This window comes from Engystomops pustulosus, chromosome 9 (assembly GCF_040894005.1).
Source record: "Engystomops pustulosus chromosome 9, aEngPut4.maternal, whole genome shotgun sequence".
Lineage (NCBI taxonomy): Eukaryota > Metazoa > Chordata > Amphibia > Anura > Leptodactylidae > Engystomops > Engystomops pustulosus.
Genome location: NC_092419.1, coordinates 93,510,848 through 93,537,617, shown reverse-complemented (window position 1 = coordinate 93,537,617; position 26,770 = coordinate 93,510,848). Strand labels below are relative to the sequence as shown.

Genomic DNA, 26,770 nt, shown 5'->3' with positions numbered 1-26,770 from the left:
TTGGCCCGATCTGTGCTTTGCCACAAATCTGGTTTTGAGCTCCTTGGGCTGTTTCTTAGACCTCATGATTCTCATGTGATGTCTTATATAGACAGGTATGCGCCTTTCCTTATCAGTTTACACTGCTGGACTGCAACGAAGGAGTAGAACCATCTCAAGGAGGATCAGAAGGAAAGCATGTGAGTTTAATATGAGTGTCACAGAAAGAGGTCAGAATAATCATGACCATGTTGTTTTTCAGTTTTTCTTGTTTAATAAATTAGAATGGGGTGCAGTGTACATTCATAAAAGCAAAAAAAATTAGCTGCACAGAGTGAAACATTCAGGTCTGAATACCGTCCGTACCCACTGTATATAGAACTCACATACTGTACTTTAATTGTAAAATAACCTGTGTGAAGTTTTATTTCTTCCCACTTTAGCAGAGGCTCCTTCTCATTGGCTTTCATTGGATTTGTACATAAGACCTCGGCATGGATATAAACTATTGGGCTACAACAAAACATTCTCTGTAGGCATTGGAGCATCACATGGGTACAGTAACACTGTCCCACAGATACCCCCTTCCCGAAACAAGTCACCGGGGAGAGAAGTTCTCATAGCATTCACCCATAATACAAGTTCTCTAGGACATGTGCGCAGCTCCGTGTACAAAGACCTGTTCTATATTCCTGTAACTATTTAACTTAATCTATTTTCATCATTTCCACAGAAACCGCATGTTCTCAGAGAATCAGACAAAATAAGTAAAATGTTAGTTTACAGGAACCTGTTACTAGGAACAATTTCTCATCAGATTCAGGTTCTGTTCCTCTACTGGACACCAGATAGTTGTCCCCAAGTGAACAGCGCAGTTGTTACTTCTGCTCCACCGCTACTAGATTCACATGAGACTCCGTGGAAGCTCCTTGGGGGTTGAGTAGTCATGCATGACCCATTAGAGACTTACCTATAGATGGGGGGGGGGGGGGTGATCCTTTTTATAGGAAGCACACATTGGGGAAATCTAATGTATCGTCATAAAACATTAATAATAATGATTATTCTTTTATTTATTTAGCTCACACAGATGACGCAGCTCTGCACAGGACTTACCAAATCAGTCCATGTCTCCTATGGGGCTCACAAGCTAAACAACCTACCAGTATGTTTTTGGAGTGTGGGAGGAAACTGGAGGACCCGTAGGAAATCCACGCAAAACACGTAGAAAACATACACTCACCAGCCACTTTATTAGGTACACCATGGTAGTAACAGGTTGGACCCCCTTTTGCCTTCAGAACTGCCTCAATTCTTCGTGGCATAGATTCAACAAGGTGCTGGAAGCATTCCTCAGAGATTTTGGTCCATATTGACATGATGGCATCAAACAGTTGCCGCAGATTTGTCGGCTGCACATCCATGATGCGAATCTCCCGTTCCACCACATCCCAAAGATGCTCTATTGGATTGAGATCTGGTGACTGTGGAGGCCATTTGAGTACAGTGACCTCATTGTCATGTTCAAGAAACCAGTCTGAGATGATTCCAGCTTTATGACATGGCGCATTATCCTGCTGAAAGTAGCCATCAGATGTTGGGTACATTGTGCTCATAAAGGGACGGACATGGTCAGCAACAATACTCAGGTAGGCTGTGGCGTTACAACGATGCTCAATTGGTACCAAGGGGCCCAAAGAGTGCCAAGAAAATATTCCCCACACCATGACACCACCACCACCAGCCTGAACCGTTGATACAAGGCAGGATGGATCCATGCTTTCATGTTGTTGACGCCAAATTCTGACCCTACCATCCGAATGTCGCAGCAGAAATCGAGACTCATCAGACCAGGCAACGTTTTTCCAATCTTCTACTGTCCAATTTCGATGAGCTTGTGCAAATTGTAGCCTCAGTTTCCTGTTCTTAGCTGAAAGGAGTGGCACCCGGTATGGTCTTGTGCTGCTGTAGCCCATCTGCCTCACAGTTCGACGTACTGTGCGTTCAGAGATGCTCTTCTGCCTACCTTGGTTGTAACGGGTGGCGATTTGAGTCACTGTTGCCTTTCTATCAGCTCGAACCAGTCTGCCCATTCTCCTCTGAACTCTGGCATCAACAAGGCATTTCCGCCCACAGAACTGCCGCTCACTGGATGTTTTTCCTTTTTCGGACCATTCTCTGTAAACCCTAGAGATGGTTGTGCGTGAAAATCCCAGTAAATCAGCAGTTTCTGAAATACTCAGACCAGCCCTTCTGGCACCAACAACCATGCCACGTTCAAAGGCCTCAAATCACCTTTCTTCCCCATACTGATGCTCGGTTTGAACTGCAGAAGATTAGGCATGTAGACATGGTCAAGACAAATGCACTGAGTTGCCGCCATGTGATTGACTGATTAGAAATTAAGTGTTAACGAGCAGTTGGACAGGTGTACCTAATAAAGTGGCCGGTGAGTGTATGTCTATACATATGCAGTTATCCTGCCTACAATAACAGAATTAAATTTACAAAATCAGCAGAAAATTCTCATCTACATAGTAATATTTTCCCGTTATGCAGCACAGGTATGACAGGTCCGAGCAAGTCCACATTTTAGCGGCCTATAGATTGTGCTCAAATACACATACTATACTACTAACATGTTCTAACACGAGAAGCCACCGATATCCGCAGTGCTGAGCTGTAATATCCCCTGTTTACCAATGGAGATGGAAAGTACGGGGTTACACTGCCCACCCGGTCTACACCCGGCCCTGCCAACCTCTGTTCCTTCATAGGGGTGCAATGCTATTTTAGGTCACGTTGTTTACATTCCTCGGCCTACAGAATCCGAGGTCAGCAGATCCGAGGACAGGAGGGAGAACATCAGTCTACCCCGATTTCTCATGCACTTGCACTACTTGGAAGAGAATTCGGAAAACAGGAGTCTACAGATGGAGTCTCTAGTTTGGCCGGTAGGAGGAAGGTGCCTTCTATTCTTTCCATCGAGCAATTTGTGCAAAAAAAAAGGATTCTTCATACACCAGTGTCTCCCAAATAAGAGACTATCACTCCCTTGAGGCAACGCTGACAACTCTACAATGTTCTAATGAAGTGAAGGAGCCTGGAGTGTGTTGGATACCAGGGCAAACTCAAGGTTTGGGGAGAGGAGACCCTTCAAGGTTTATGGAGGAGCCATCAAATTTTGGATATCACCAGCTAACATCAAAGGATGGAAAGTCTCAGGAGACAGGTCCATGCACTGAATTCTTCCAATGGATCTCTGGTGGAGGATCGGAAGACCGAGATATTACCTGAACCTATTCGTGTTTGTAAGGGAACAGCAGAACTCACTCCTGACTTGAGATCTAGCAGGTTACACAAGTCTGAGGTACCCATTCAGGAAATGCTTGGCACCTCTCCTGGGAAGGTCCTGTAGGACAATGTGGTGTTCTATGTGCTATCCTTTGGGATCCCTACATTAGGGCTCTCTAGGAAGCCAAATTATATCACCTTTTAAAGATGCTATATGTCTTTGCCAGGCAATTCCAGATCCTACACTAGGAGAGGATGTCCGCCCAGGCCATTTCATAGTCTTCTCAGAGTCTACTTTATCAGGGATGGTCAGAAATTCAATGGTGACTCACTGATAACTGTGATCCAATGGGATGTTACCATGAGATCACGGTTCTCCGAGATCTGTGTATGAAAAATGCTGGGAACACGTATGGTATACGTGTTCCTTGATAAAGGTGCCCTTGTTAAAAAATGATAATTAAAAAAAAAATTCTAGTACATCAGCCCTTCTGTGTGCGCAGAACTCTAGTCGCGAGGTAGACGCGATCACTAATTTACATAAGTAAAAGGTAATTATTTTTTCGGTGCTTCTAAAAAAAACCCTTAGATTAGACAGGGACAGCATGGGGTTAAGTCAGATAGTGGCAACCTACCATAGATCCCTGATGGTAGGTAGACAGAAGTGATGTGGCTACAACAACTCTCCATTTTGGACGCGTGGCTTGATAAGGAAGTGGGTAATATCAAATATTAACCAAACTAATGTGTAAAATGAAACCAACTAAGAATGGATGGTCTCATAATGCAAAGGTTTTTAGGTTTTTGTGAAATGTTCTACGTTTTAGTGTCAATCTAGTCTCCGCTGGATTGGCATAACATTTTCCAACTCAATAGGACAATGGAGCAGACTGCGCTTTCCTATAGACAAGATGCTGTAGGACCCCAGGTGCTACATATGCAGCAGTATGCCGCCTACAGTCTCCTGCCAGGGTGCCATGAGGACATCTTCCAATCATATAATGTAAATGTAAGGACCAGATGCCGTATGCACAAAGAACCCCCACTTCTCATACCCATGCATAGTTGGCCAAGTGTGCATGTATCCTTCATGGGAAAAGGGGAGTAAGACTCTCGCTGCAGTTTATCTCTGGAGAATGTAAAGATCAGGCGTGAAGAAATCCAGCATGCCTGATCCTTACCTATAACATCTGTTTTTAGGGCAGATTAAGGAAAGCCCCAATACAGTTAGAGAGAACAGGCAATCATACAGAACTAGGTGGAGGACAATTATCATATCTATGTCAGACAGTGACAAAAAAAAAAAACACCCAGGCACTAATGTGCACACAACCTTACAAGATCACATTTTATCATGTCCCTATGCAGAGCACGTATACACACGGCAGCCATTAGTGACACAGCGGCATCCCCAAGCTGCCAATTATGTGGCCCAACCCAAGTAACAGCCTGCAGCAAGTTCATGGCTTCAGAAACAAATTCCTGGTGTGATTAATAGTCATATTAAAGGGGATTCTAAAGATAAAGACGTGTAGAAAGTCTGGAGTCAGGACCGGGTGTAACATCCCCATATATTACCCATCATCACTATGCCCAGAGCAGAGCTTTTAAAAAAAAAAAAAAAAAAAAAAATGCAAATAAGCCTGAGGGGCACACACTAGTATATTAGTGTGCTTGGTTTACAAACTTTCATACTAGTGGTAGATGTCCTTAAAGGGGAACCTGTCATCATAAAATGGCCTAATAAACTTATCAACATGTTGTCAAGCAGCTGAGTAGCTTCGGGTTCATGTAATCATCGACTTCAGTGCTAAAATCTCCGCCTCCTTGACTCCATAAAACCAATTTACATCTCAATTCAGAGTTGATTCTCTGGATAATGCCACCACAGCAGGCAATGAAAACAACAGTGTTAATAGTTAAGTCAATTTCTGATGACAGGTTCCCTTTAAGGTAGACTTGCATATTGTGTTGGTCATGCAGGCAAAGACGCCAGTGTGACACACATTACAAATGAATGGACAATAAATCATTACGCCCAAAACAGAAACTGGGACAGGGTAATGGACACCCCAGGCTCCTTGGAGGGGCGGGGGGGGGCATAATTCTTGTGCAACCTCCTCTTTTATTGACTACAGTAAAGTGGATAAATGGCTTAGTCGGAAGGAGTCACATTTCCTTTTACATCATGAAAATGGCCGAATGTGTGTCTCAATTATCGGGGCAAAAATATTGTATAGGCAGTACGATGGCTCAGTGGTAAGAAATAAAGCCCTGCAGCGCTGGGGTCCTGGGTTCAAGTCCCATTCAGGTCAATATCTGCTTCTTTACGTGTTTGCATGGGTTTCCTCCAGGTCCTCCGGTTTCCTCCCACACTCCAAAACATACTGGTAGGCTCATTAGATTGTGAGCCCCATTGGGGACAGGCGCTGATTTGGTTACCTCTGTGTAGTGCTGTGTAATCTGTGTGCGCTATATAAGGAATTATTATATTATGCAGATTATATAAAAAGGCGGCACTGGAAGGAGATCTACAATACATCAGCACTTTCACAGTGGATTTCCGAGTGGAAATGTTTTTTACTGCGGGGAGGAGATTTACACAAAGAATATTTATCCTCCAAACAAAATCCTTCCTGTCCCCTCCCCTCTCCCCACACACGTAGAGCTGAAATCCATTATCAATGTCTGGAGGACTTTCTCTTCCTGAAGAGGCAGCTCTAGTTCCTGTTATTCTGTCTCCTGGGGATTGTTTGTACAGGTTCTGCTATACAGTTCTGAAATGAAGCCCGAGATGGTTTCACATGTCTCTGCAATGGTCCCATTGATGAAGATGACATATAACCTTTAAGGATTGCAACGATCCATAGATAATGACATAAGCTGGAGGGCAGGTCAGCCAAGATTATGATGTTGGGCAAACTTACTTGTATGGGTTCACATACGGCTCTACAGTCCTGTGTGTGAACTGACTGCATCCACTGTGTGTGGTCCGTGAAATGCATGCAGCCTGAATTAGCCATTCTGGGATTTTATCCTTAGACTTTGGCCAGATTGCATATGTCTTTCCACAGAAACGCATGCAATCCGGAACACAAACTCATCCCGGTTTTGTTTAACCTGCATTTCAAAACGCACCGTGTGAATGTGGCCTTAGGATAGGTAGAGATATCTTTCGGCAATCAACCTGTATGCCAAATACTGCAGCATAGGGATTACAACCACTCCGAATGCCAGGTTATAGCCCACGACTGTCCCGGTGAGAATACACAGCATCGCTGTAACTGTAGAATATGTTTAAAGCTTAGTTAACATTGAAACTGGTAAAAAATCTAAGGCCCAGTTCACACCATTACTATTATTTCAGCTTTGTTATAGAATTATGGAAATGTAATAGGGAAGGAGAAGAGAAGGTCGACTTGTCCATTTTTCATTCCCTATTCCACCAATGGCCGAACTACGGGGAACCCTGATCCGTTATAGATGTTAAGAGAAGTTCTGGTTCACATTTATGAAGCCAATAGGAGACCATGTAGCATGCTTACAGTACCCGATACTCTGTTCTAGCGGACATGCTCCCTAGCGGTATATAGATCTGTCCAAATGTGTCATCCATACGCTTTAGGCCAATGATATATGGACTGGACACAGTACTATAGTCATGGAGGATTCTGTGAGTTATGGTCACTCTGCAGTGCAATACTGAAAGCTGTGTGCAGAAACTGAGCTCAGCAGAGCTATAGGGAGGTTGTGACTCACGGGATCATGGATGACTATGATGCGATGACTCCAGGTCACAGCACAGTGTTCAGTATGGATAATATACACCTGCTATTATAAGGTTTAGGAAGAGGCAGCACTCCAAAAGGTAATTTCAAAAAAGTGGGGTGTCTTTATTCCATGAGCGACGTTTCAGCTCCTTACGAGCCTTTTTCAAGCATTTTTCACCTGCTATTATAGATATGTGCTGTTAAAATGTCATAACATTTTTGGGATGGTGACCGGTCCAGAACAACTGCAACTTTTTCTGCCTTATAAATGAAGCTGCAAGCGCCTCACTGACCACCACTGAAACTCTAATCATACAGCAGGTAGGACCAGGGAGGTTAAGACCCCAATTCTCGTAAGGAATGCAGTCTCCAGCTATGAGTGCATTGTTGGTAAATATTCAGCCTTACCCAAAAATTGCTAATATCAAAACTATTATGCGACATATCAGCAGCAATAAGAAATGCAAAGATTGCAACTTTCCCGTGAATTTTTACAAGTTGCTCAATGAAACACGTCCTACGTAACGAACTTAAAACAATAGGAAAATCATCAACCACAAGTGCTGAGCACATTCCCAAAAGTCACACATTCATCAACTTTAAGCAAATGGATCATCAAGGCAAGAGACGAGTCATCGAGTCATGATCACACAGTCCAAGGCCCAGTAACCACCATAGAACCTGCAGCTCTTATAAGGCACAGTCAGTGTATCACGTAATGCTGCCGGGTGCTCAGTGGTGTGATACAGGCACATAAATGAATAAGGCATGAGAAGTGAACGGGGCGGCTAGGATTTCTGGGTCAGGAGAGCTCTCTGTACTTTCAATAGGAAATGAATGGAACCCATTCTATCATAAAGCCTAGATCGTAGCAATATCATAAAATTATGTTAAATCAGAAAAACAGAGCAGGAAACGTGACAATGCAATATTTATACATCTGATGCGAGAAGACAAATCCCATAAGATCAGCAAGTGCCGCTCCATAGGGGAGAACAGTTTATCCCTTTAAAACAAAGCTACCCAAAATCAAGAATTGGGAAAAAAAATACATTTAAAGGGCATTATTTAATGAAAACTGCCTTGCATTTAGCTGAACACTGAAGGCTCAAGGTCTGATAAGTACCGAAGATCACACACACTGAAGACACGTAAATAAACATTAGGGGGACTGCTGAACCCTTTGATTTTGGCAGTGATTGCTGGCCACTGCATGTGTCTATAAGCTTAACCCTTCTCTTCCCCAGATGTCAGAGAGAGAAAGCTACGGCATTTGGATATTGACACATCAGCTCCTTCTATTCTCGGCAGTATGCAGCAGCAGGTCCTTTATCCCTCGCTCTGTACAGAACACATGCATGCCTGGCCAAGATGAGCATACAGGTGTATATTGGGGATGACAGGGAGAGATAGCCATCAGACATACAGTCAAGAGGCATCTTAGATCAGTTGCCCACAAGCAAATTCATTGAACCTGGCAACAGATGGATCAGCCCCGTTATAAGACATTTAGCAGGAGGTGGACATAAGATGAGAAAACCCAATGTTCACATTCGGCTGCAGACATATTGCTGGGGCAAACAGTCAATCCGAGAAAATTGATGCCCCTAACAACCAGTCATGGCTGTAATTAGCCAGGGGGATACAGTCAATTTGGTCCCCTCATCTCCAGTCATCAGGATTATGTGCAACATCTCCATCCTAAATTAAGGATCTCGTCATGTCCTTGCCAGCAAGAGCTCTACAACAGTATGGAGTCAGTGAAGGGAATGGGTCACCCCAGTGGGCTTACAGCAATGATAACCGGTTACCACAAGCTTAAAGGGACACAATAAATTTACATGAGCAGTGCTCAATAACCTCTAGATATGATGAATACTGGTTTATTGCCCCCATTATTGTACAGCGCTACAGAGAATGTTGCCGCTATTAAGCAGTGGGAAGTAAATCTGTAACAACACAATTAGCCAGATAAATCTTAGAGAAGCAAAGCAACTATTTGTTTAGCACACTACAGGCCTGGTTAAAGGGATAGTCCACCCAATGACAGGACAGGCAATAAATGTCTGACCTACAGGGAGGTCATGGGAACAGAGAACAGTATTCTCAGTGCTACTGGGGTCTGACAGATGAGCAGTAACGGGCACACCTCATCTCCGTGCTCCTGACTAGTGCACAACGCCCCCATTCTCTGCTGGTCACAGTGCGGTACTGCAGGGTGGATCTATATGGAGGTACAGTGTCACATATACAGCCTAGTCAGTGTCCTGTGACAGCCCTGCCTGTGCCCTGCCCTAACAACACCCACGTCCAGCACCCTACACACTGACCCTCCACAGCCGGCACATATGACACGACAACAAGCACACTCCAGCCCCTGTGGCCCCAACACTGCACACCCGCCATAGATACAGTGATAACCCCCACAGCTGTGCTCACACGGATCTCTGTGGCCCGATCTCCGCCCTCCGGTGCTGCCGGACTCCTTGTCAGCCGCAGCCTCCCAGACACACAGCTCCGCGCATGTGCGGGAACCTGGGGCAGAGACCGCATGACGCATGCGCAAGAAGGGGAGCGTCGGCACTTCCAATGGACCTGTGCAGTAGATACGTAGACCCTGGGAGTCTGCGCAGTGCGCGGCCTGGCGGTGTTAATACGCATGCGTGAAAATAGCTCATCCGGAAGGGAATGCGCTGCTAATAACCCGGAAGTGATCGTATTACCATCGCTCGGCAATGGTAAGCGCACGCGCATTAGTATGATATTAATTGTAGGTGGTGAAGATGCTAATTCTTAATTTGTTAATGAAATGTCATGTTTCACTAGAAGGTTGGCAGTACTGTAGTACATAGAAAATGCTTCTGTCCTTTCACAATATACCATAGCACAAGATAGTATAAAAACTACAACTCCCGGCATGCCCTGCTTACAGTTGCATGCTGGGAATTGTGGTTTTATTCTAACAGCTGGAATATTACAGTGGGCTGCATTGCTATGGGAATGCATTAGCAGTGACTACTTCTGCTTACACCCTGCTATCCCATTGATAAGACATTGCATTATTTTATCTCCATTATTTTCATCTCCATGGAGACTGGTATTTTTATGGTGATGAGGTTGAAACAATTACAGGTAAGGTTGAAACCTAAATGTATTCATTGCCCATTAGGCCCAGTTCACACCTGCATCATAACAAAACAGCGGAAGGTCTTCCATTCACCTTGGGTTCCCAATAGACTTTACCTTTTGCTTCTGTTAGTTATGGTGGGGAAAAAACACGGCTGCTTCACTATTTTTTCAGATATTCATAATGTTAACTGCTAAGCAGAGGTGTAAACTTAGCCTTACCTTGCCTAAAGCAGGATAGCAAGAGGCCAGAATAATATTTATGGCTGTTGTTCTCCAGCTGCGGCTATAATAGTGAGGTAATAATAATTATTAGTATTTATATAGCGCCTACAGATTACGCAGCGCTGCACAAAGCATGTCAAATTGGTCCCTGTCCCCATGGGGCATGGGAGGAAACCGGAGGAAACCCACACAAACACAGAGAGAACATAGAAACTCTTTGCAGATGTTGACCTGGGTGGGATTCAAATCCAGGACTCCAGTGCTGCAAGGCAAAAGTGTTACTCACTCAGCCACCGTGCCGCCCTAAACACCTTTGCCTTGCTGCTGCCCTTGCTTATGTTTGCTTTCATATAAGTGCTAGTCAAGGCACTCTCTCTTCACTTTAGCAAAGAATAACAAAAACTGAAAAAGGTCTTCTGTTCCCTGTAGATGATGTTGTATGTCACACCACCGTTATTAATAGTGGGGGAAAAAAAGTGTTGGGCTGCTCAGGGATTTGGAGTCATTGACCTTTGTGGTGGAGTCGGATTTGTGATAAAATAATATAATAAATTATATAAATGATGAACAGTGTCTGTTCTATTCCTGATGTAACACACCAACAACCACAGTACAGCACAAAATGCCACCACAGAAAGTATAAACACCACAATATAGCAATAAATATCACCCCAGCAACCCAAGGCAGACAATTATAATAAAAGAGAGACAACAGAGTAGCCAATAATAATACTGGAGACTGCATAGCAGACAATTATAATAATAGAGAGACTACAGAGTAGAGAATAATAATACTGGAGACCACATAGCAGACAACTAATGATACTGGAGACCCTCAGAGCAGACAATTAATGATTCCGGAGACCCTCAGAACAGAAGACTAATGATACTGGAGATCCCATAGCAGGCAACTAGTAATACTGGAGACCCCATAGCAGACAACTAATAATACTGGAAACCCCATAAGCAGACAACTTATAATTCTGGAGACCCCATAGCAGACAACTAATAATTATGGAGACCACATAACACCCAATTACCGTATATACAAAAAATGTGCTGAAAAATCTCACCTTGACTTACACACGAGTCAATTTAAAAAAAAACGTACTCACCTTCCGGTGTCACAGCTAGTGACATCATAGTATGCGCCAGCTGGCAGGTCGCATGGATGCGCCTTTTGCCAGCTGTTAGAGAGGAAAGAAGAAGAGGACCTGCGACGAGCATTGGGGACGCCGGAAGGTGAGTATGTAAGTTTATTTTTTTATGCAGGCTGGCTACATACTACACATGGCAGGCTGGCTATATACTACTGGGGGCTGGCTATGTTGGGGTAGGATTTAAGACATCCTCTTTTTGTGTTTGTTGGCTGCGTGTTTCTAATCAATAAGCATGTGTGCACATCATAGAAACAGTTCAGACAACATATGCTGATTTAAATCTCACTCATGCTATCATTGCCTGTGGCAAATCTGCACTGCGTGATCTTTATTTGGATCCACAAGTCTATATAGAAATTGGGAAAGAAGTAGAAGGGAGCAGAGAATTCCCAGCTCATGTAGTCTTTTGATTGGAGAACTTCCTTGACATCAGGATAATGCATTTCTGAAATTCTTTAGCTTTGATTGTTTTCGTTATGATCACGATATCTGCGCCATTTAAAATTAAGTCTCTGTTACAATGCTTTTAGGAAAATAGGACAAGTAGAAATGACAGGATTTGATCTATCAGGTTTACCCTAACAGCTATATACTACAGGGGGCTGGCACGCTATATACTACAAGGGGCTGGCACGCTATATACTACAGGGGGCTGGCAGGCTACACACTACAGGGGGCTTCTTCTCTGGGTCCTGGTTTCGGTGCATTCTACCAACATCAGGATTCAGGACACAGAGGGCCCAGGGGCAGTGAGGACTTCTCAGCTGCACTTACCGCTACCCGGCCTCCTGCACCAATGAACTGTTTTATCAGTTATAGTAGTGATCATTGGACTGTGACTGACAGCAAGGTGCAGGGACGCAACTCGAGGCTTGACAGGCTGGATGTGGTACATTGGCCGCAGGTTGTACATCCTCTTCTAGGCTTTTAGTTGAGATTAATGTGTGTTGCACATTATGTACACGCTCAGTAATGAAGCTCCTCTTTTACAGATCAGAGGAAAAGACAATGTGAAAGATGCATGCAATTATTTTAGCACTGCTAGAGGACTGTGGAGTCTTAGTCGTAACCATTTTGGTGGAGTTGGAGTTAGGGAAATCAAGGAGTTGGAAGTTTGGCCTACCTACTCCATAGCCCTGGGGCTGCTGCTCACGCAGGTGTGAGCCTAAGAATACAAAGTGTGTGAATGTGACCTAAAGTCTAGATAATAACAGTATCCCCACAGAAGCCATTATAGTAGCGGTGCACTCAAAATAGCCAATATAGTAACTGTGTCCCCACAATAAACGATTTAGCAACAATGCACCCACTCTGGTCCCTATCGGAGTCATTGCAGTAACCATGCACATCCATTAGCCATTAAAAGTGTACCCAGTGTTGCAGTGTCCCCAAGGTAGCCATTATAAACACATGGACCTTAACAGTAGCCAGTATAATAACAGTGCCCCCACAGTGACCGTTATACTCATGGGGTCCCCAATGTATCCAATATAGTAACAGTGTTCAGATGCTAAAATTTGAACAGGGCCACCAAAGGAGCCAAAATGGTAACAGGATTCCCTCAGTAGCATGCGTAGTGAGAGGGCCCTGCACAGTTAGGTAATTAGATCAACTATCCGCAACCTGACTACTGGGGAGGACATGTGACATCACTGTGGCGGAACACAGTCAGCTCAGAGCAAATGCCTGCGCCCGATTATCCTGCGATAGCGGAAACATTGTTCACCAGCATCTGTTTACTCTGGACATGCAGCTCCAAGCAGCGAACAGGGAGCTTCATCAGGGTAAGTATAATATGGGTGACCCTATTCGCATCTTATACTTACCCTGTAAATATGTTCAGTTTTACAACCCCCATTAGAGCAGAAGACGCTTCGGCGCTGCGTGCGCGCGTCTACATAGGAAATAGCGGAGATGATGCGAGCGCACGGTCGCGCTAGTGTTAAAGTGTTAAAACCGCGATACCGCGGTTTATAACACTAACGAAAGTAAGTACCGGCACCAGCTCACCCTGAGCTGGTGCTCGGTACTTACAGCTTACCCCTACCATTCTAAATGGTAGGTTTCCTTTAAACTTCAATTGAATAGTACCAGCTATATTCAAACATTAATAGAAAAGACCTCAAACTCGGAAGCCAGATTTTGTACGTGGCTGTCCAGCAGGGCCCATGTATGTTTAATATCAGTGTACATGGCCCTTAAAGAATTAATGCATGTCTTCTATGTTATATATAGTTAGCAACTCCTCTGTGTAATACATGACAGTATTCCAGCTTTTTGCTGTAGAGGTTTTTAGCCTGCAGTGATTTGCTGCCTGGTGTACAAGCACCACCTGCTGGATGCCCGATTACATGACATAAGAATAAACCACGTCCTGGAATCATATCAAGTGATTTCTTGGTTTATTTCAGAGTTACATTACAGACTACACCATTCCACCGTTTATTTCTGAAAGATCAGGGGTTAACTGAAGTGATCACATTGACCAATAGGACAATCTTATTCATCTGTGTCTTCTGGCTCCATACACGTTTTTGGGCCCTTACTGTACCTCTGCTAAGACAATATATGATTTGGGGGCAGATTTGTTAGGGTTGTGTCAAAAGCTGTGTCATGCTTTTATACACACTGGGGGACATTTACTTACAGTGTCGGTGTCTGCATTGGCTTTGTTACCGACCTGCTCTCGGTAAGAAGACACACATTTAATATTGTGGAGCTGTGCAGAGACATTTCTGGCGCCGAGACTATTTTCTGTGCCTGGGACCAAAATCTGTCCCGAGCACCAGAAATGTGTCCAACAGTCCCTGTTAGACCAGTTTTCTTTTGGTCTACTTTCCGTCAGTTTACAGCGCCCAAAAAGGGCTGCGACACATAGTAATTGTGTCTGAGTTTCCACTCCGCCAAAGCCACGCCCCTTTTCGGAGAACAGCCGGAGCAGGCGGAAAAAGTCATTTTTTCTGGCGCCGCCAGCTAATAAATAGGTCTGAGAGCAGAACATGTGGTGAGAGCACCACAAAACTGGCGGAAACGCCATAGTAAATGTCCCCCACTGTATTGTTAGGGAAATGGTCTGTGTGAACTCTCTTAACTCTTATTCTACCATGCAAATGCCATATGGGTGCTGATCACCTGTCCTTAGGATTAGAGGTGCAACTTTAGCTTGTGGTCAAATGCTGTGCTTGTGATGTGTTACGAAATGGGCAAATCTCTTCCCTGAATGCATTTGCATTTTGATTTTAAAGCTTGCGTCTGGTAACATGTATTGCATTACTACCCCAAGGAAGGGTGGTAAAAATAAATTGGAATGCCTCTTTAAATACAGAGAATCTTCTCTGAAAAACACCCCTGCTTTCTGGTTTCTTCAGTCCAGCAGCTCAGTACCCAGACAGGAGAGAGAGATGAACAATGGATGTTTACAGCGGGAAAAATATTGCCGCAAGATATAGATATAGATGCATTGAGAACATTACAACTGCATCATATTATTAATTTAATAATTGTACCTGGTGGTTGGATGAAAGTGGTGGTGGTAACATTTAAAACATATGTAAAAACTGTCTGGAATTAAAGGACCCAGCAGATACCAGATTTATAAAGACATAGTCGGGGATTAACTGAATGAGTTATCAGAAGAACCCCCCCAAATAACAGAACATAAGATCTGACAAAGGAGGTAGCTCACCTTGGAAACGCGTAAATCCAATAAAAGACAAATTAATTGATTGAATCACTTTACCCCACTTAATATTCTGGTATGCATTCCTCTGCTAGGAGACCACCCTAACCAGAGGACTTCTTTTCACTGCAATTCTTGGTGGTCAATCTATCCAGAAAGCTTTGTGCACAAAGCCAGATGCATTTAGCACATGGGCAGAGAAAGTGTGTGACTACCATGCATGCAGTGAGGAAGTACAGGGGCTTAGGACTTCTGCTCTAGTAAACAAAGAAGAATCATAGTTTATTACCTATCCTGTTCATAGACTTGTGTTTTTTTTTCTACTATTCGCTGTTAATTGATGTAGTGCAAAAGCCTACCCTACACTCCTAGTGTTAAAAGAAAACGCAGAGCGGGACACCCCAAAGGTGAGTGCACTCTTTTTATCTAGGGTCTACGGGTGTCTCTCTGTCACTGCGCCGTTACTTTTCCATCTGTCGCACTCTGGCAATGCTTTCCCGAGCTTTGCCTGATATTTCCGATCATCTCTTTCACATGAATCCTAGTAGACTTCTACTATCAGACAATGATGACTTGTGCAGCCGTGTATACGTACTGTATGGTTGTACGATCCTATGGGCTGCACACAGTGAAGTGGACGGGACTCTCTGAATTATATAGAAATATAATGCACAGATCTCCCGTCTGCTGGCTGAACAGCCGTGCCAGAACTGTTATAGGTAATACAGTTCTGGCACGACTGTTCGACAGACAGCGGGAACATCCTTGCATGTGTTTCCATGGACAAGGCCTGCTGCATTGTGTTGCTATTTACTAAGGGTCTGCTGACGCACTTTCGTCAGACTTCCAGATATTTAATAGGGGATTGTTTTGCACGCGATTGGACTTTGGCACAGCTGCACTGGCTTTCATGCGACAGAAATCAGGGGAGTGCTGTCGGACGATCCAACTGATTCAGACTAAGCGCTGGATTTAACTTTAAAATTGTGTCCCAAGATGAAGCGCTTACATGCACCAGGAAGAAGAAGGTGAACTCTGTCGGACCTGAGCGGGGAAGCGACACATGCAGGATATCGGGCACACAATCTTAGTGAATCACCGCACAGTGCATGATCTGTGAACTCCTCCGGATGGCTAAGTAAATATGCCCCTGACTGTTGGCACCCTAAGGAGAGACAGCATTGATTTCAAAGTGAGCTGTGCCTATATGGCTACTACACTTAAAGAGGACCTGTCACCCAAATTTTAGGCACTAGGAACTGCTTACTAAAGTAAGCAGCTCCTAGTGCTTGAACAAACGCCGCAGTGTTAGGCCGCGGTCACACGATGCGCCTGACGCATGCGTTGCAAGGCGCACGTTTGGCGCGTGCGTTTGACGCATGCTTCAAGAGCGCATGCGTTACTGTGACGCATGCGTCTTTCTTGCGTTTGCATTGCCAACCCCCAATTGCAAGCCATGGACACCTGTGTAGCAATATATAAGTGCAAACGCAGGTCCGTTTTTTTGTGGTGTTTGTGTTTGATGGTGGTGTCTAATGATGGAGCAATATACTGGGCCAAGCAGAGATATTATCATGGGATGTGGTGCTGTTATTCTTGGACTTGCAGCGCGTCGTCGCAGGCTTCGCAAATTGGTATTTTTCTTTCACTTTTACATTTTGTTTATTTTTTCTAGAACTGCTTTGGAAGTTATTTTTTAATCTTCTTTTAAAGGAACAAAGTCAGCGCCATTTGAGAAGACGATTATGGGTTCATCCTTTGTTGCAAGGACGGGATAGCCACGGACAGTTTTTTCAATTGTTTGTTGAATTACGCAGGTATATATATATATATTTAAAATGTTTCTTACATTATCCTGGTTTAGTAAATACCTGTATATCTGTGGACCAGCGTCTAAGCTATGTTCCGTATTTGTCAACAAAATGGACAACCATATTGACTCCAGTCTAAGGTGTGGGTGGGAAATGCATTGGTCACAGCACCACTTCAGAATATAGCCAACAAGGCAACAGAAGTATACAGGCAGGTCAATTCTTTTTTAAATGATGTTACATTATATACTCACCCCTTTGGCAGCCCCGATGCTCTGCGTGGCTCCATGAGTTTGACGTGGCTGATCTTCTTTCTTCCACACGGCTCCTCCTATTTTTTTGGACTTCTGTATTCTGTTGCATAGATGCAGGCAGGCACATACTATGATGCCGCTGATTAATAAGTCATATTATGCAACAGCTGGCAGATAACTATGCCGCCTGTTACAGAACACCAAATACAGAGGAGTGGACACGGGCAATACAGAAGAGTACCCGTGCACACATTGTTGATCCATGTTTTTAATTGCGGCTGTTGTTGTGAAAGTATCCTTATTTTTTATTTTAACCTACATGTTTTTTTTTTTTGTTTTTTTTGGACCCCCGTTTTTTTTTTATTTTCAAAGAAGCAAAAAAAAAGCTGGCTTATTTTAAGAATTGTATTGGTTTTATGTATGTGTGCATTTTATTAAGTGCTTTATAGTTAAATATTTATTAAAAAAGTTATCTCTTCTTTGTCTCATAGGTATCCTAATAAATTTCAGGAATATTGCCGTTTAAGTATAGAGCAATATGACTTTTTGCTTGGCCTTATTAAGCAGCAAATAACATTCCAATCTACTGTGATGAGGCAAGCAATATCTCCTGAACAACGTCTACTTGTAACGTTAAGGTTTGTTTTTTTTAATTTTTTAACCTGTAAAAAAGAAATGATTACACCAAAGTGATATCTTTGTTTCTTTCTTTCAATAAAGGTTCCTGGCCACAGGGGAGAGCTATCACTCCATGCAGCATCAGTTTCGGATAGGGAAAAGTACATTGTGCAAGATCATTCCACATACTTGCGCGGTGATATGGGCTGCTTTGCAGCCTCGCTGCATGCCTTTTCCCACCACAAACTATTTTCAAGCCATCTCGAAAGGTTTTGAGGAAAAGACGGATTTCCCAAATTGTCTTGGAGCAATTGATGGGAAGCATATCCGTGTGATACAGCCACCTCATTCAGGGACTCTTTTTTTCAATTATAAAAAATATTTTTCAATTGTCTTACTTGCCATTGCGGACAGTGACAGTAATTTTATTGCCATTGAAACTGGTTCGTATGGCAGCACAAATGATTCGAGAATACTCGAAACCAGTGCAATGGCAAGACAGCTTCTTCAAAAACATATTAATATTCCTCCGGCCAAAGCACTTACTGGGAGCTCCACAATTCTCCCCCATGTCTTTGTGGCCGACGAGGCATTTGGTCTCCGCACTCACTTATTGAGACCATACTGTAAGCGGGGTTTGACAAATATGAAACGGATTTATAATGCCCGTTTATCTCGAGCCCGCAAGACTGTGGAGTGCGCTTTTGGCATATTAAGTGGGCAATGGCGTTTACTTAAAGCAGCTATATGCCTAAGTGTAGAAAATGTAGACACAGTTGTGAAGGCATGCTGTGTTCTGCATAATTTCAGTCGAATTGGTATGTCTCCACATGCACTGCTTGACGTTGGCAATGATGTCAACCTTGCAAATACAATAGACCAATGCAATTGCCGTGCTTTATCTGGATGGCGCACAAGAGATGAATTTCTCAAATATTTTAATAGTGAGCACGGGGCAGTTGCTTGGCAGTATGATGCCATTTAATTTTTTTTTTTATATTTTTCATTTACTGTATCTGCATTTCATTATTTTGATGGTTGTAATAAAATCTAATTTTTCTTTATTTTGGGCTTATGTGGTTTAACAATGTTCAATGATTTTAAAAACAACTCTTTTTTTTTTTTTTTTTTATTTTATAATGCACTGAAACATTAACCTCTTTTTTTTTTTTTTTTTTTTTTAAATATCCAAAAGGCTATATTTGTAAAACCAAATTTAGAAAAATACAAAAAAAAAGGTGTTTAAGATTTCAAACACAATATGATCCATTGGATCTCTTTGAAAATTTAAAGTAAATTTTTCAAAAAACCAAAATGGTTAAACCTCATTGCATAAAATTGGATTATGCTTAAACCCAGCAAGTAAGGCCGTGGTCACACGTTCCGGTATCTGTCCTTTCATAATGCAACATTAGCGCACAGGGGACGGTCCTTTCCCTTTGTAAAAATGCATTTTGAGGTATACTTCTGCAAATGACATATTGATCACATGCTTTTGCATGGAAAGGCTTGTAAGTATTGTCAAAGGTCCGCCCCCTGTGCACCAGCATTTCATTATGACTGGACCAATAAAGCCACTGACACATGTTCTGCTTGGAGCCAGTTTTAAATGTAACACAAGCCCAAGGTGTCCGCACTGTGACAAATGGCATATGTGCTTACAGGGATATGCATGTGACAAATAGACACATTGCATGTGTCTCTATATAAATGCATATGTGCATGGGCAGAGGCTAACCACATTTTCACTTGGGTTGCATTATAAACGGACTGTTTGAGCAACATCTGCCTGTATTGTAATGGCTTGACTATAGAAACTTAAAACTTGGATAACAGTTAAACGGAAACTGTAACAATAAAGACTGCTAATTGCGTCGTGTAAGGTCATGGGGTTCATTTGGACTATGTGTTGGTGAAAATGAAAATGTTGAGGCTGGCAATGCAGTTACTGTCTGCAACTCTTCATGTAGCCTTTGCTGTCTCCATGGGCTTGAATCAGAAAGCAGCATTTGAAGATAGGAACTATTTGGATCCTCGGAATATGATGTGCTTGGCAATGCATGAGTTTGTGTAGTTTCTGTTTGGGTACATGTTTGTTTTTTTGGAGGTGATGCAACAAGACTAGTAGTTGGACTAGTTTCAAATGGTTGTGTGGTTGTTGTTTTTGGACACAATAAGTCTTTTAAATTGTTGACCAAAACATCAATACTAGGCAAAATATCACAATTGTCAAACAGTTCCACCACAGTCATGACATAAGCAATAAATAAATTGCGTTTCCCAGCTGGGAAGCGTCTGCATTGGCCCGCTACAACAACACCCAACCCATCATACATGTCTTGTGACCCTGCACGACGCATCATGTTTACCGCCTCATGTTCAATAGCACTTATTGGATCTGACTGCACACGTGCTGCCCTTCTTCGAGTTTGCCTGGTGTTGATGGGTGGTGGTTCTGGTGGAGAGTCATCAATTTCCACGTTTGTTTGTGAATCTGTACCATGTGCATCTTCAACCAAAGATGTGTGGCTCTGCTCCATTGTTTGGTCATCAGTATCGAGATGTTCGTGTGCTTGTCCTCTTGTTTTTTTTGGAATGTTTCCTTGAGTCCTTTTTTTTTTTAAAAAAAAAAAAAAAAGAAAATAGAGTATAATTGTATGGTAAAAGATCATAATAAGATGCAGTAATTTCATTGTACATTCAAAAATGAAACAAAGTAAAATAATCTTATAATTAAATTTATACTTGAGAGGATCAATCCAAAAAATGCTAGAGTGCTTGTATTGAATAACAAACAACATTGAAGTCAAATGGATACACGAGCTTTTTGTAATGAATAAACACATTGAAAGAACCGTAATCTGCACACATTGCAGATGTTACCTACATCTGCTAACTTATCCAAAGTCATGCAAAGTTATGCATGTGTGTATACCATAAAATTATCAGTTGTTTGTAACATTGGCAATGTGTTGTATTCTGTGTTTTTTCACTGTGTTCTTCAATTCAATGATCCTGTGTTTAATAATTTATTTGTATTCATATCTTTGCTTCTCTGTGTTTACATAATAAACTGATAAATCTCAAGCTGGGGAAATACTCGTCCAAGCACTGAGCCATTCACAGTATGGCAATACTTGAAAGACCATCAAGCTTTGCCTTTTTTTTTTTTTTTCTTTTCTTTACAGAAATTTACTTAACCTTTTTCAATACATGAATACAAAATGATCTTATTTCTAAAATAAACTTACGGCCGAAGAGTACGAGTTGGTAAGAGAAAAAGTAATTCCTCAAAATGTTGATATGGCCTTTTGTGAGACGGGGAGGAGCCACTCTTTTCATTTATTGCAACTTCTCGTCTGAAGCGATCCCTACATGACCGCCACCTCGTGCGAACCTGCTCTTCTATTTTAAATGATAATTATTTTCTGTTATTATATTTAATTTATTAATAAAAAAAAAAAAACATAAATTTGTTGCACTTACCCATTTTCCACTGTTCACGTGGTTCCATCTCCTCCCAATCGCTGGTTAATTCCTTGCATATTTGAATCCATGCCTGACTTCTTTTGCTTTTGCTGGCATAATGTTTGTGTTGTAAGTCCCATAGCATTGGTCTTTCCTTCACCTATGTATGAGCACACATTTTTTTAAAAATTTTTTACAATGCAAATTGTTTTAATGTTGTAAATAAAAACTATACATTTTAAATTTGTAAATGTGGATTTATGTCAAACATCTTTTTTCTTTTCATTGTGATATTTTGAATGTTTCTTTAATGGCCATTTTTTAAAAATTAAATTTTTAATAAACTTTGTACTATTTAAAAAACGTTGAAATTGTATTCGAGCATTTATTTTTTTTTTTTATTTTTTAAGTTCAAACTGAAAAATCGAATTGGCAAAATTTTTTTATAAAAATATATGTGGATGAAAATATAAGCCGTGACCAGTAGTTTAAAACAAAAAAAAATCGTTAACCAATTGTCTCCAGTGTAAGCCCAGGGTGTAGTATACAGCCAGCCACATACAGTATACAGGCAGCCCCCATGTAGTATACAGCCTGGACACCCTATTTTTTAAACAAGACATAACTCAACAATTTATATTCACTCTCTGTTGAGCCCAATCCACGCCACGGCTCCCGGCGGATTCTTCTCTCTTCTGTAGATGGCTGCAGGCCGTAGCACAATACAATGCAGCCCTGTTGACACTGATGACTTCATCAGTGGCAACAGCGCTGCATCATAGTGTGCAACGGCCTTCAGATTGCATGGACGCAACTATGCCAGCTAGAGAAGAGAGAAGATAGAGAATGAAGCACAGGGAGCCGCAATGGGGATCATAAGCCGCAATCAACATTGTGGACAATGGATGTTTTTTACAGAATTTTTTAAATAAAGACTATTGGATAAGCAAAGATGAGCTATTTTTGATTTATTTTGCATTTTAAAAGTAGGCATATACTCAAGCATATACAGTATATAGCCTGCGCGCACCATGGAGTATGTAGCTACATGCACACTGCCTTAGGACGTGTTGACACATTCAGCTAACCATCCGTTAATAATGCTATGCTAGTGCACAGGGGGCGGTCCAAGTTCAAAATAGACATGCATTTCTGTTGAAAACAATGTGACCAATAGTTCAATTTCTTGATTCACAATGGAGATTTTTGAGAAATTTGGGGCCAAAGCCGGCACCCTGTGTGCAAGCGTTTCACTATGAACGGGCGGAGAGTGGAATGTGTATCCATGCCCATATGCTACATTTAATAAAAATTAAGATGGACGTATATACGGCCATTAAATGTTCAACATACATTCAAATGGCATCAAGTCTTCCAACGGTAGCAGTACTGTGCATCACACGTTGTGCTTCGTACCCCGTCCAAAGATTTGACATGTGCAATATTTATGCTGCAAATGACACTTTGAAACATATATACCTATAGAGAGGGTCAAGGCTGAGCAGCACTCACCTCCTCCTCCTCCTCTCCCCCGCAAAGTGCACAACATGTTATGGAGTGTGAGGGCGCATTCAGACAATGCATTGTGTAGTGCGTTGGGTTGCGTTTTGATCAATCACATGCTAAGGATACATTGTGGCAGATTTACTTAACCGGCCCATTTGCGATCCATCGGGGCATTCTCTGCGCTTGATTCTGGTCCGATTTAATAAGGTAGTTCCGCCGCCGTCCACCAGGTGGCACTGCTGCACTGAAAAGCATCGGAATGCTCTTCAATACACCAAGGCCGGCTGAGTGAAGGTAAGCGCAAGCTCCAAAAATGATTTTCTGTTTTAAAATGCATTTTTTTTTCAAAATACGTTGGGTTTTCATTCATCCACGCCCCTCGATTTCCATTGCGCGCGTGCAAGCGCAAATGCACCACAATCAGATCGCGTGTGCAAAATAACCCATGGCAATACAGGGAAAATCTGAACAGATCTTATAAATTCTGGTAAGACGTTGGGAAAACACAAATTGTGCCCTTAATTCAGTAAATGAACCACATTGTGTCAAAAAAAAACAACACAACATAACACAAGGCATCATCTGAATGCACACGTGTATATACACTGCCAGGCCGCCGTGTTATAAAGCATATTTTAAATGTTAGAAACACATTAGTTTAAAAATTTAGTAAAGAAAAAAGTAAACTCAACAGCAAAGTCACATAAAAAGATTTTAAAGGACAATGCATACAGCATTTACCCCTGCCCCACCACCACAAAAAAAAAAAAGGTGCTATAGGGAATTAAAGCAAGAATGAGAGACACAGAAAAAGTAAAAAAAACTTACAAGAGAAATGACATGTGAGGCATCAAGATCCGAGCGAACACCAGATGCCATACTGGCAAGTGCACCCTGACACAAATACCACAAGAAATGAAATGCCAACTTTGCAAAAATGTAAACAGCGGGAAAAACATCATGAAAAAGCAGACAGAACCGGTACTGAACGTCAGGCGCATCCGTCAAACGCACACAGAGCTAAACAACGTTCACTGACAACACGCCAGACGCATGCGTCCAGCAACAATATGAAAAACGCAACTGGACGCAAAAACACATGCGCTAAGCGCATAGAAACGCAAGGACGAAACGGAAAGAAAGAAAAGCCATTGATAACCATAGAAAAAAAAAAGGATGCGTCCGTCAAAAAGACGTAGGACGCATGCGTCAGGCGCATCGTGTGACCGCGGCCTTAGAGTGATAGCGTTACCGGAAACCTCCGACATATTCATGAGGGAAACACAGTTGTTCGTGGTGCACAGTTTGCCCCTTAAGGAGCTACTCACGGTATAAGACCGGTCCACACAGTCTTTGAAAAAGTCCACAGAAATAGAGAAAATAATTTCACTATGACCGGAGCTCCAAATATTCTTCTTCTCCCTCGTTATTCTATCTTAAAACATCGATGAACAGCACCAATCTTCAGTTTCTCCTGCTGAAAGTATGTCACCATTCAGATTAGCACCATCGCACTCTCATTCTCCTCCTTTAATTATATTTGTAGCTGGAAGAAAATATGCAGGCAGATGGTGTGGTACGTTCCAATAAAGTTTAAAATTTATTTCAGTTCATCATACTCACAAGAGGCCATTAAAAATGCGCATATCACAAATTCACATAACGGGAAGCTAGCTTTCTATCCGCCCGACCCAGGGTTTCGCCGGCAAGGCTTCTTCCGGGGCGAGTTCGGGCCGAGGCCCTCCCCTTGTGCGCTAGCGTCGCGTTATGACGGACGCCTAGCGGTACGTGTGACCGCAGCCTAAGGGAGAGCACTGGTGTTAGGGAAAGGATAGTATCCCATTGATCATCGGAGATTGGTCCAATGTCTCCCTCCCATTTACACCTGCTCGGGAATGCAACACCCTTAATAAATTTGTTCTGCAATGCTCCATATTAAAGGGAAATTAGCCCTTTAGAAGAACCGGGAAGCAATAGTGTCTCTCATACTCCTAGCCTCTGTATTTCCATGTTTAGACTCTGTTTTTGGGAGTCATTATGGATAGGTTGTTAATAGTTTTGTCTGGATAAACCCTTTCAAAAGGCATATCCAGCACCTTAAAATGTTTAACCAAAGCTTAGAATGGCCTAAAACAGAGGTACATGGGTCTGAGGGCTGCATTGTCATACTGCTCAACTTCAAGGAGATGCACTACCAACCTGCACCCTAGATGCACCAACAACCACGTTACAGCACACAATGCAACCCCAGAACCCAAATACTGCATTCACAGACAATAACTAATACAGGGCCCAGACAGGGCAATAAATATTAATACAGACCACAAACTAGACAATAATAGTTTTAGAAACAACAGTGGGCGTTGTCAGCTCACCTTCGGTGCAGTAGGTAATCAGGTGGATAGCTCGAGCATGGATCCCACCAGCTTCAATGGAGTATAACACACAAACTAATCCAGCTTCAAGAGCGAATGTCCACTCCAGGGATTCCATAAAACGTTGAAAGTCTTTATTGAAAAATGGCACGCATATACAAAGTTAAAAATAGGACATGGATGGCAGATTGATTCAAGAAAAACGCCTATGCGTTTCGGATAGCAAGTATATCCTTATTCATGGCTTAAGGATATACTTGTTATCCGAAATGCCTTTTTCTTGACTCAATCTGCCATCCATGTCCTATTTTTAACTTTGTATATGCGTGCCATTTTTCAATAAAGACTTTCAACATTTTATGTACATACATACATACATTCCCCATTTGCTGGCAATGGGCGCACGGAGTGATACGGTGCGGCACCGTACTGCTCCATACATGGGGAAAAGATAGGACATGTCAGTGTTACGGTGCCGTGCACCGTGTATCTATGTGGAGACTGGAGGGGTCAACCCTCCTCCTCCCCATGGCGCCGAACGTATGCCTGCCCGTGTGTATTAATACGTTCGTGTGTAGCCTTATCCAGGCTGCAGCACCAATGAGTGCTGCCATCAGTGACTCAACTCAAGGCTCTGCAGGCCGCATTTGGCACACGGCATGTGCACTCCTGGCCTAAAATATCAAACTGAGTGATCCGTAAATCTTAGTGATCCATTGTTGTATCCTTGGTCCTCGGTCTCTGTGTTCAGGACTTTAGTGATGATGTTTCAGCTCTGCACATTTACCAACTCTCCCTAATTTTTAGAGACATAATAAATGTAATATATATGTATAAGGTACATGCACATGAGCCATATTCCCATGCAGCACAAGTTGGCACTTTTGTCATGTGTTGCTCTGCCGATTGGTACCCTGTACATACGTTGCTGTGATACAGTACCATACAGCTGGATGTAGCCTAAAAATGTATGTGTTTGATTTACAGATAAAGCCTTTTATAGAAAAAAAAATCACACTGTCCCTGTATACTTCAGTGATGGTTTTCAACACTGACATGTAACCCCCTACACTGCTGACCTCCGTAGAGTCCACCGCAGTTAATGAGTGACTATAACGATATATCCCCTAGCTAAGAATCTCATTAGTCAATTGCAACATTGTGTACTTTTTGGTGATAAAATTCCCTGAAGGACAAGGAAAGAAAACCATAGATTTATAATTATCTAAAAAAAAAAATATATAACATTTGTTTTTTTTATTAAAAAAAGTGTTCTCAAACTGTCATATGCCTATGTATAGATAAAGGGGTGTGGTTTTATCACGTTTTGAGAAGTCCTATATTTATGTGAATGTTTGCCAGCTTTCTGACATAAGGTATTGGCCTAAAAATGACAACTAAGGCCACAGACTGTTACATCCTTATGTCATCCACTGTGACTACCTTTTTGTGAGGCTTTAGGCCGTTTGCCCAGGGACTGAGCGTAAATCAGGCTCTGCCAGCGC

At 42.4% G+C, this 26,770-nt stretch overlaps 3 protein-coding genes across 11 annotated transcripts in view; 1 reads left to right on the top strand and 2 right to left on the bottom strand.

The window, feature by feature from the left end:
• The window catches only part of GAPVD1 (GTPase activating protein and VPS9 domains 1), a 43,788-nt gene extending 34,114 nt beyond the window's left edge, over positions 1-9,674 (bottom strand). For 3 of the 8 annotated variants that reach the window (XM_072123631.1, XM_072123632.1, XM_072123635.1), the window contains exon 1: positions 9,483-9,673. In XM_072123631.1, the coding sequence (XP_071979732.1) occupies positions 9,483-9,596 (114 nt within the window). In that variant the 5' untranslated portion in view covers positions 9,597-9,673. Of the gene's footprint in view, positions 1-9,482 lie in introns of all 8 variants that reach the window. The other 5 variants (XM_072123636.1, XM_072123637.1, XM_072123638.1 and 2 more) reach the window with 2 other exon arrangements.
• On the top strand, positions 9,674-18,987 carry LOC140076871 (uncharacterized). The gene is made up of 5 exons (XM_072123642.1): positions 9,674-9,781; positions 15,580-15,640; positions 16,947-17,050; positions 17,790-17,936; positions 18,019-18,987. Exons 4-5 carry the CDS (start codon positions 17,890-17,892, stop codon positions 18,899-18,901), a joined length of 930 nt encoding a protein of 309 aa, XP_071979743.1. The 5' UTR covers positions 9,674-9,781; positions 15,580-15,640; positions 16,947-17,050; positions 17,790-17,889; the 3' UTR covers positions 18,902-18,987.
• Positions 18,988-19,192: 205 nt separating this feature from the next.
• LOC140076870 (uncharacterized) lies at positions 19,193-24,415 on the bottom strand. 2 transcript variants are annotated; one of them, XM_072123641.1, is made up of 4 exons: positions 24,219-24,415; positions 21,403-21,544; positions 21,168-21,321; positions 19,193-20,526 (listed from the first exon to the last, which is right to left on the bottom strand). In XM_072123641.1, exons 2-4 carry the CDS (start codon positions 21,527-21,529, stop codon positions 19,782-19,784), a joined length of 1,026 nt encoding a protein of 341 aa, XP_071979742.1. In that variant the 5' UTR covers positions 21,530-21,544; positions 24,219-24,415; the 3' UTR covers positions 19,193-19,781. The 2 variants fall into 2 exon arrangements, with proteins under 2 accessions (XP_071979742.1, XP_071979741.1); XM_072123640.1 differs by lacking the exon at positions 24,219-24,415 and adding an exon at positions 23,719-24,115 and having other exon boundaries at positions 19,194-20,526.
• Positions 24,416-26,770: the final 2,355 nt, after the last annotated feature.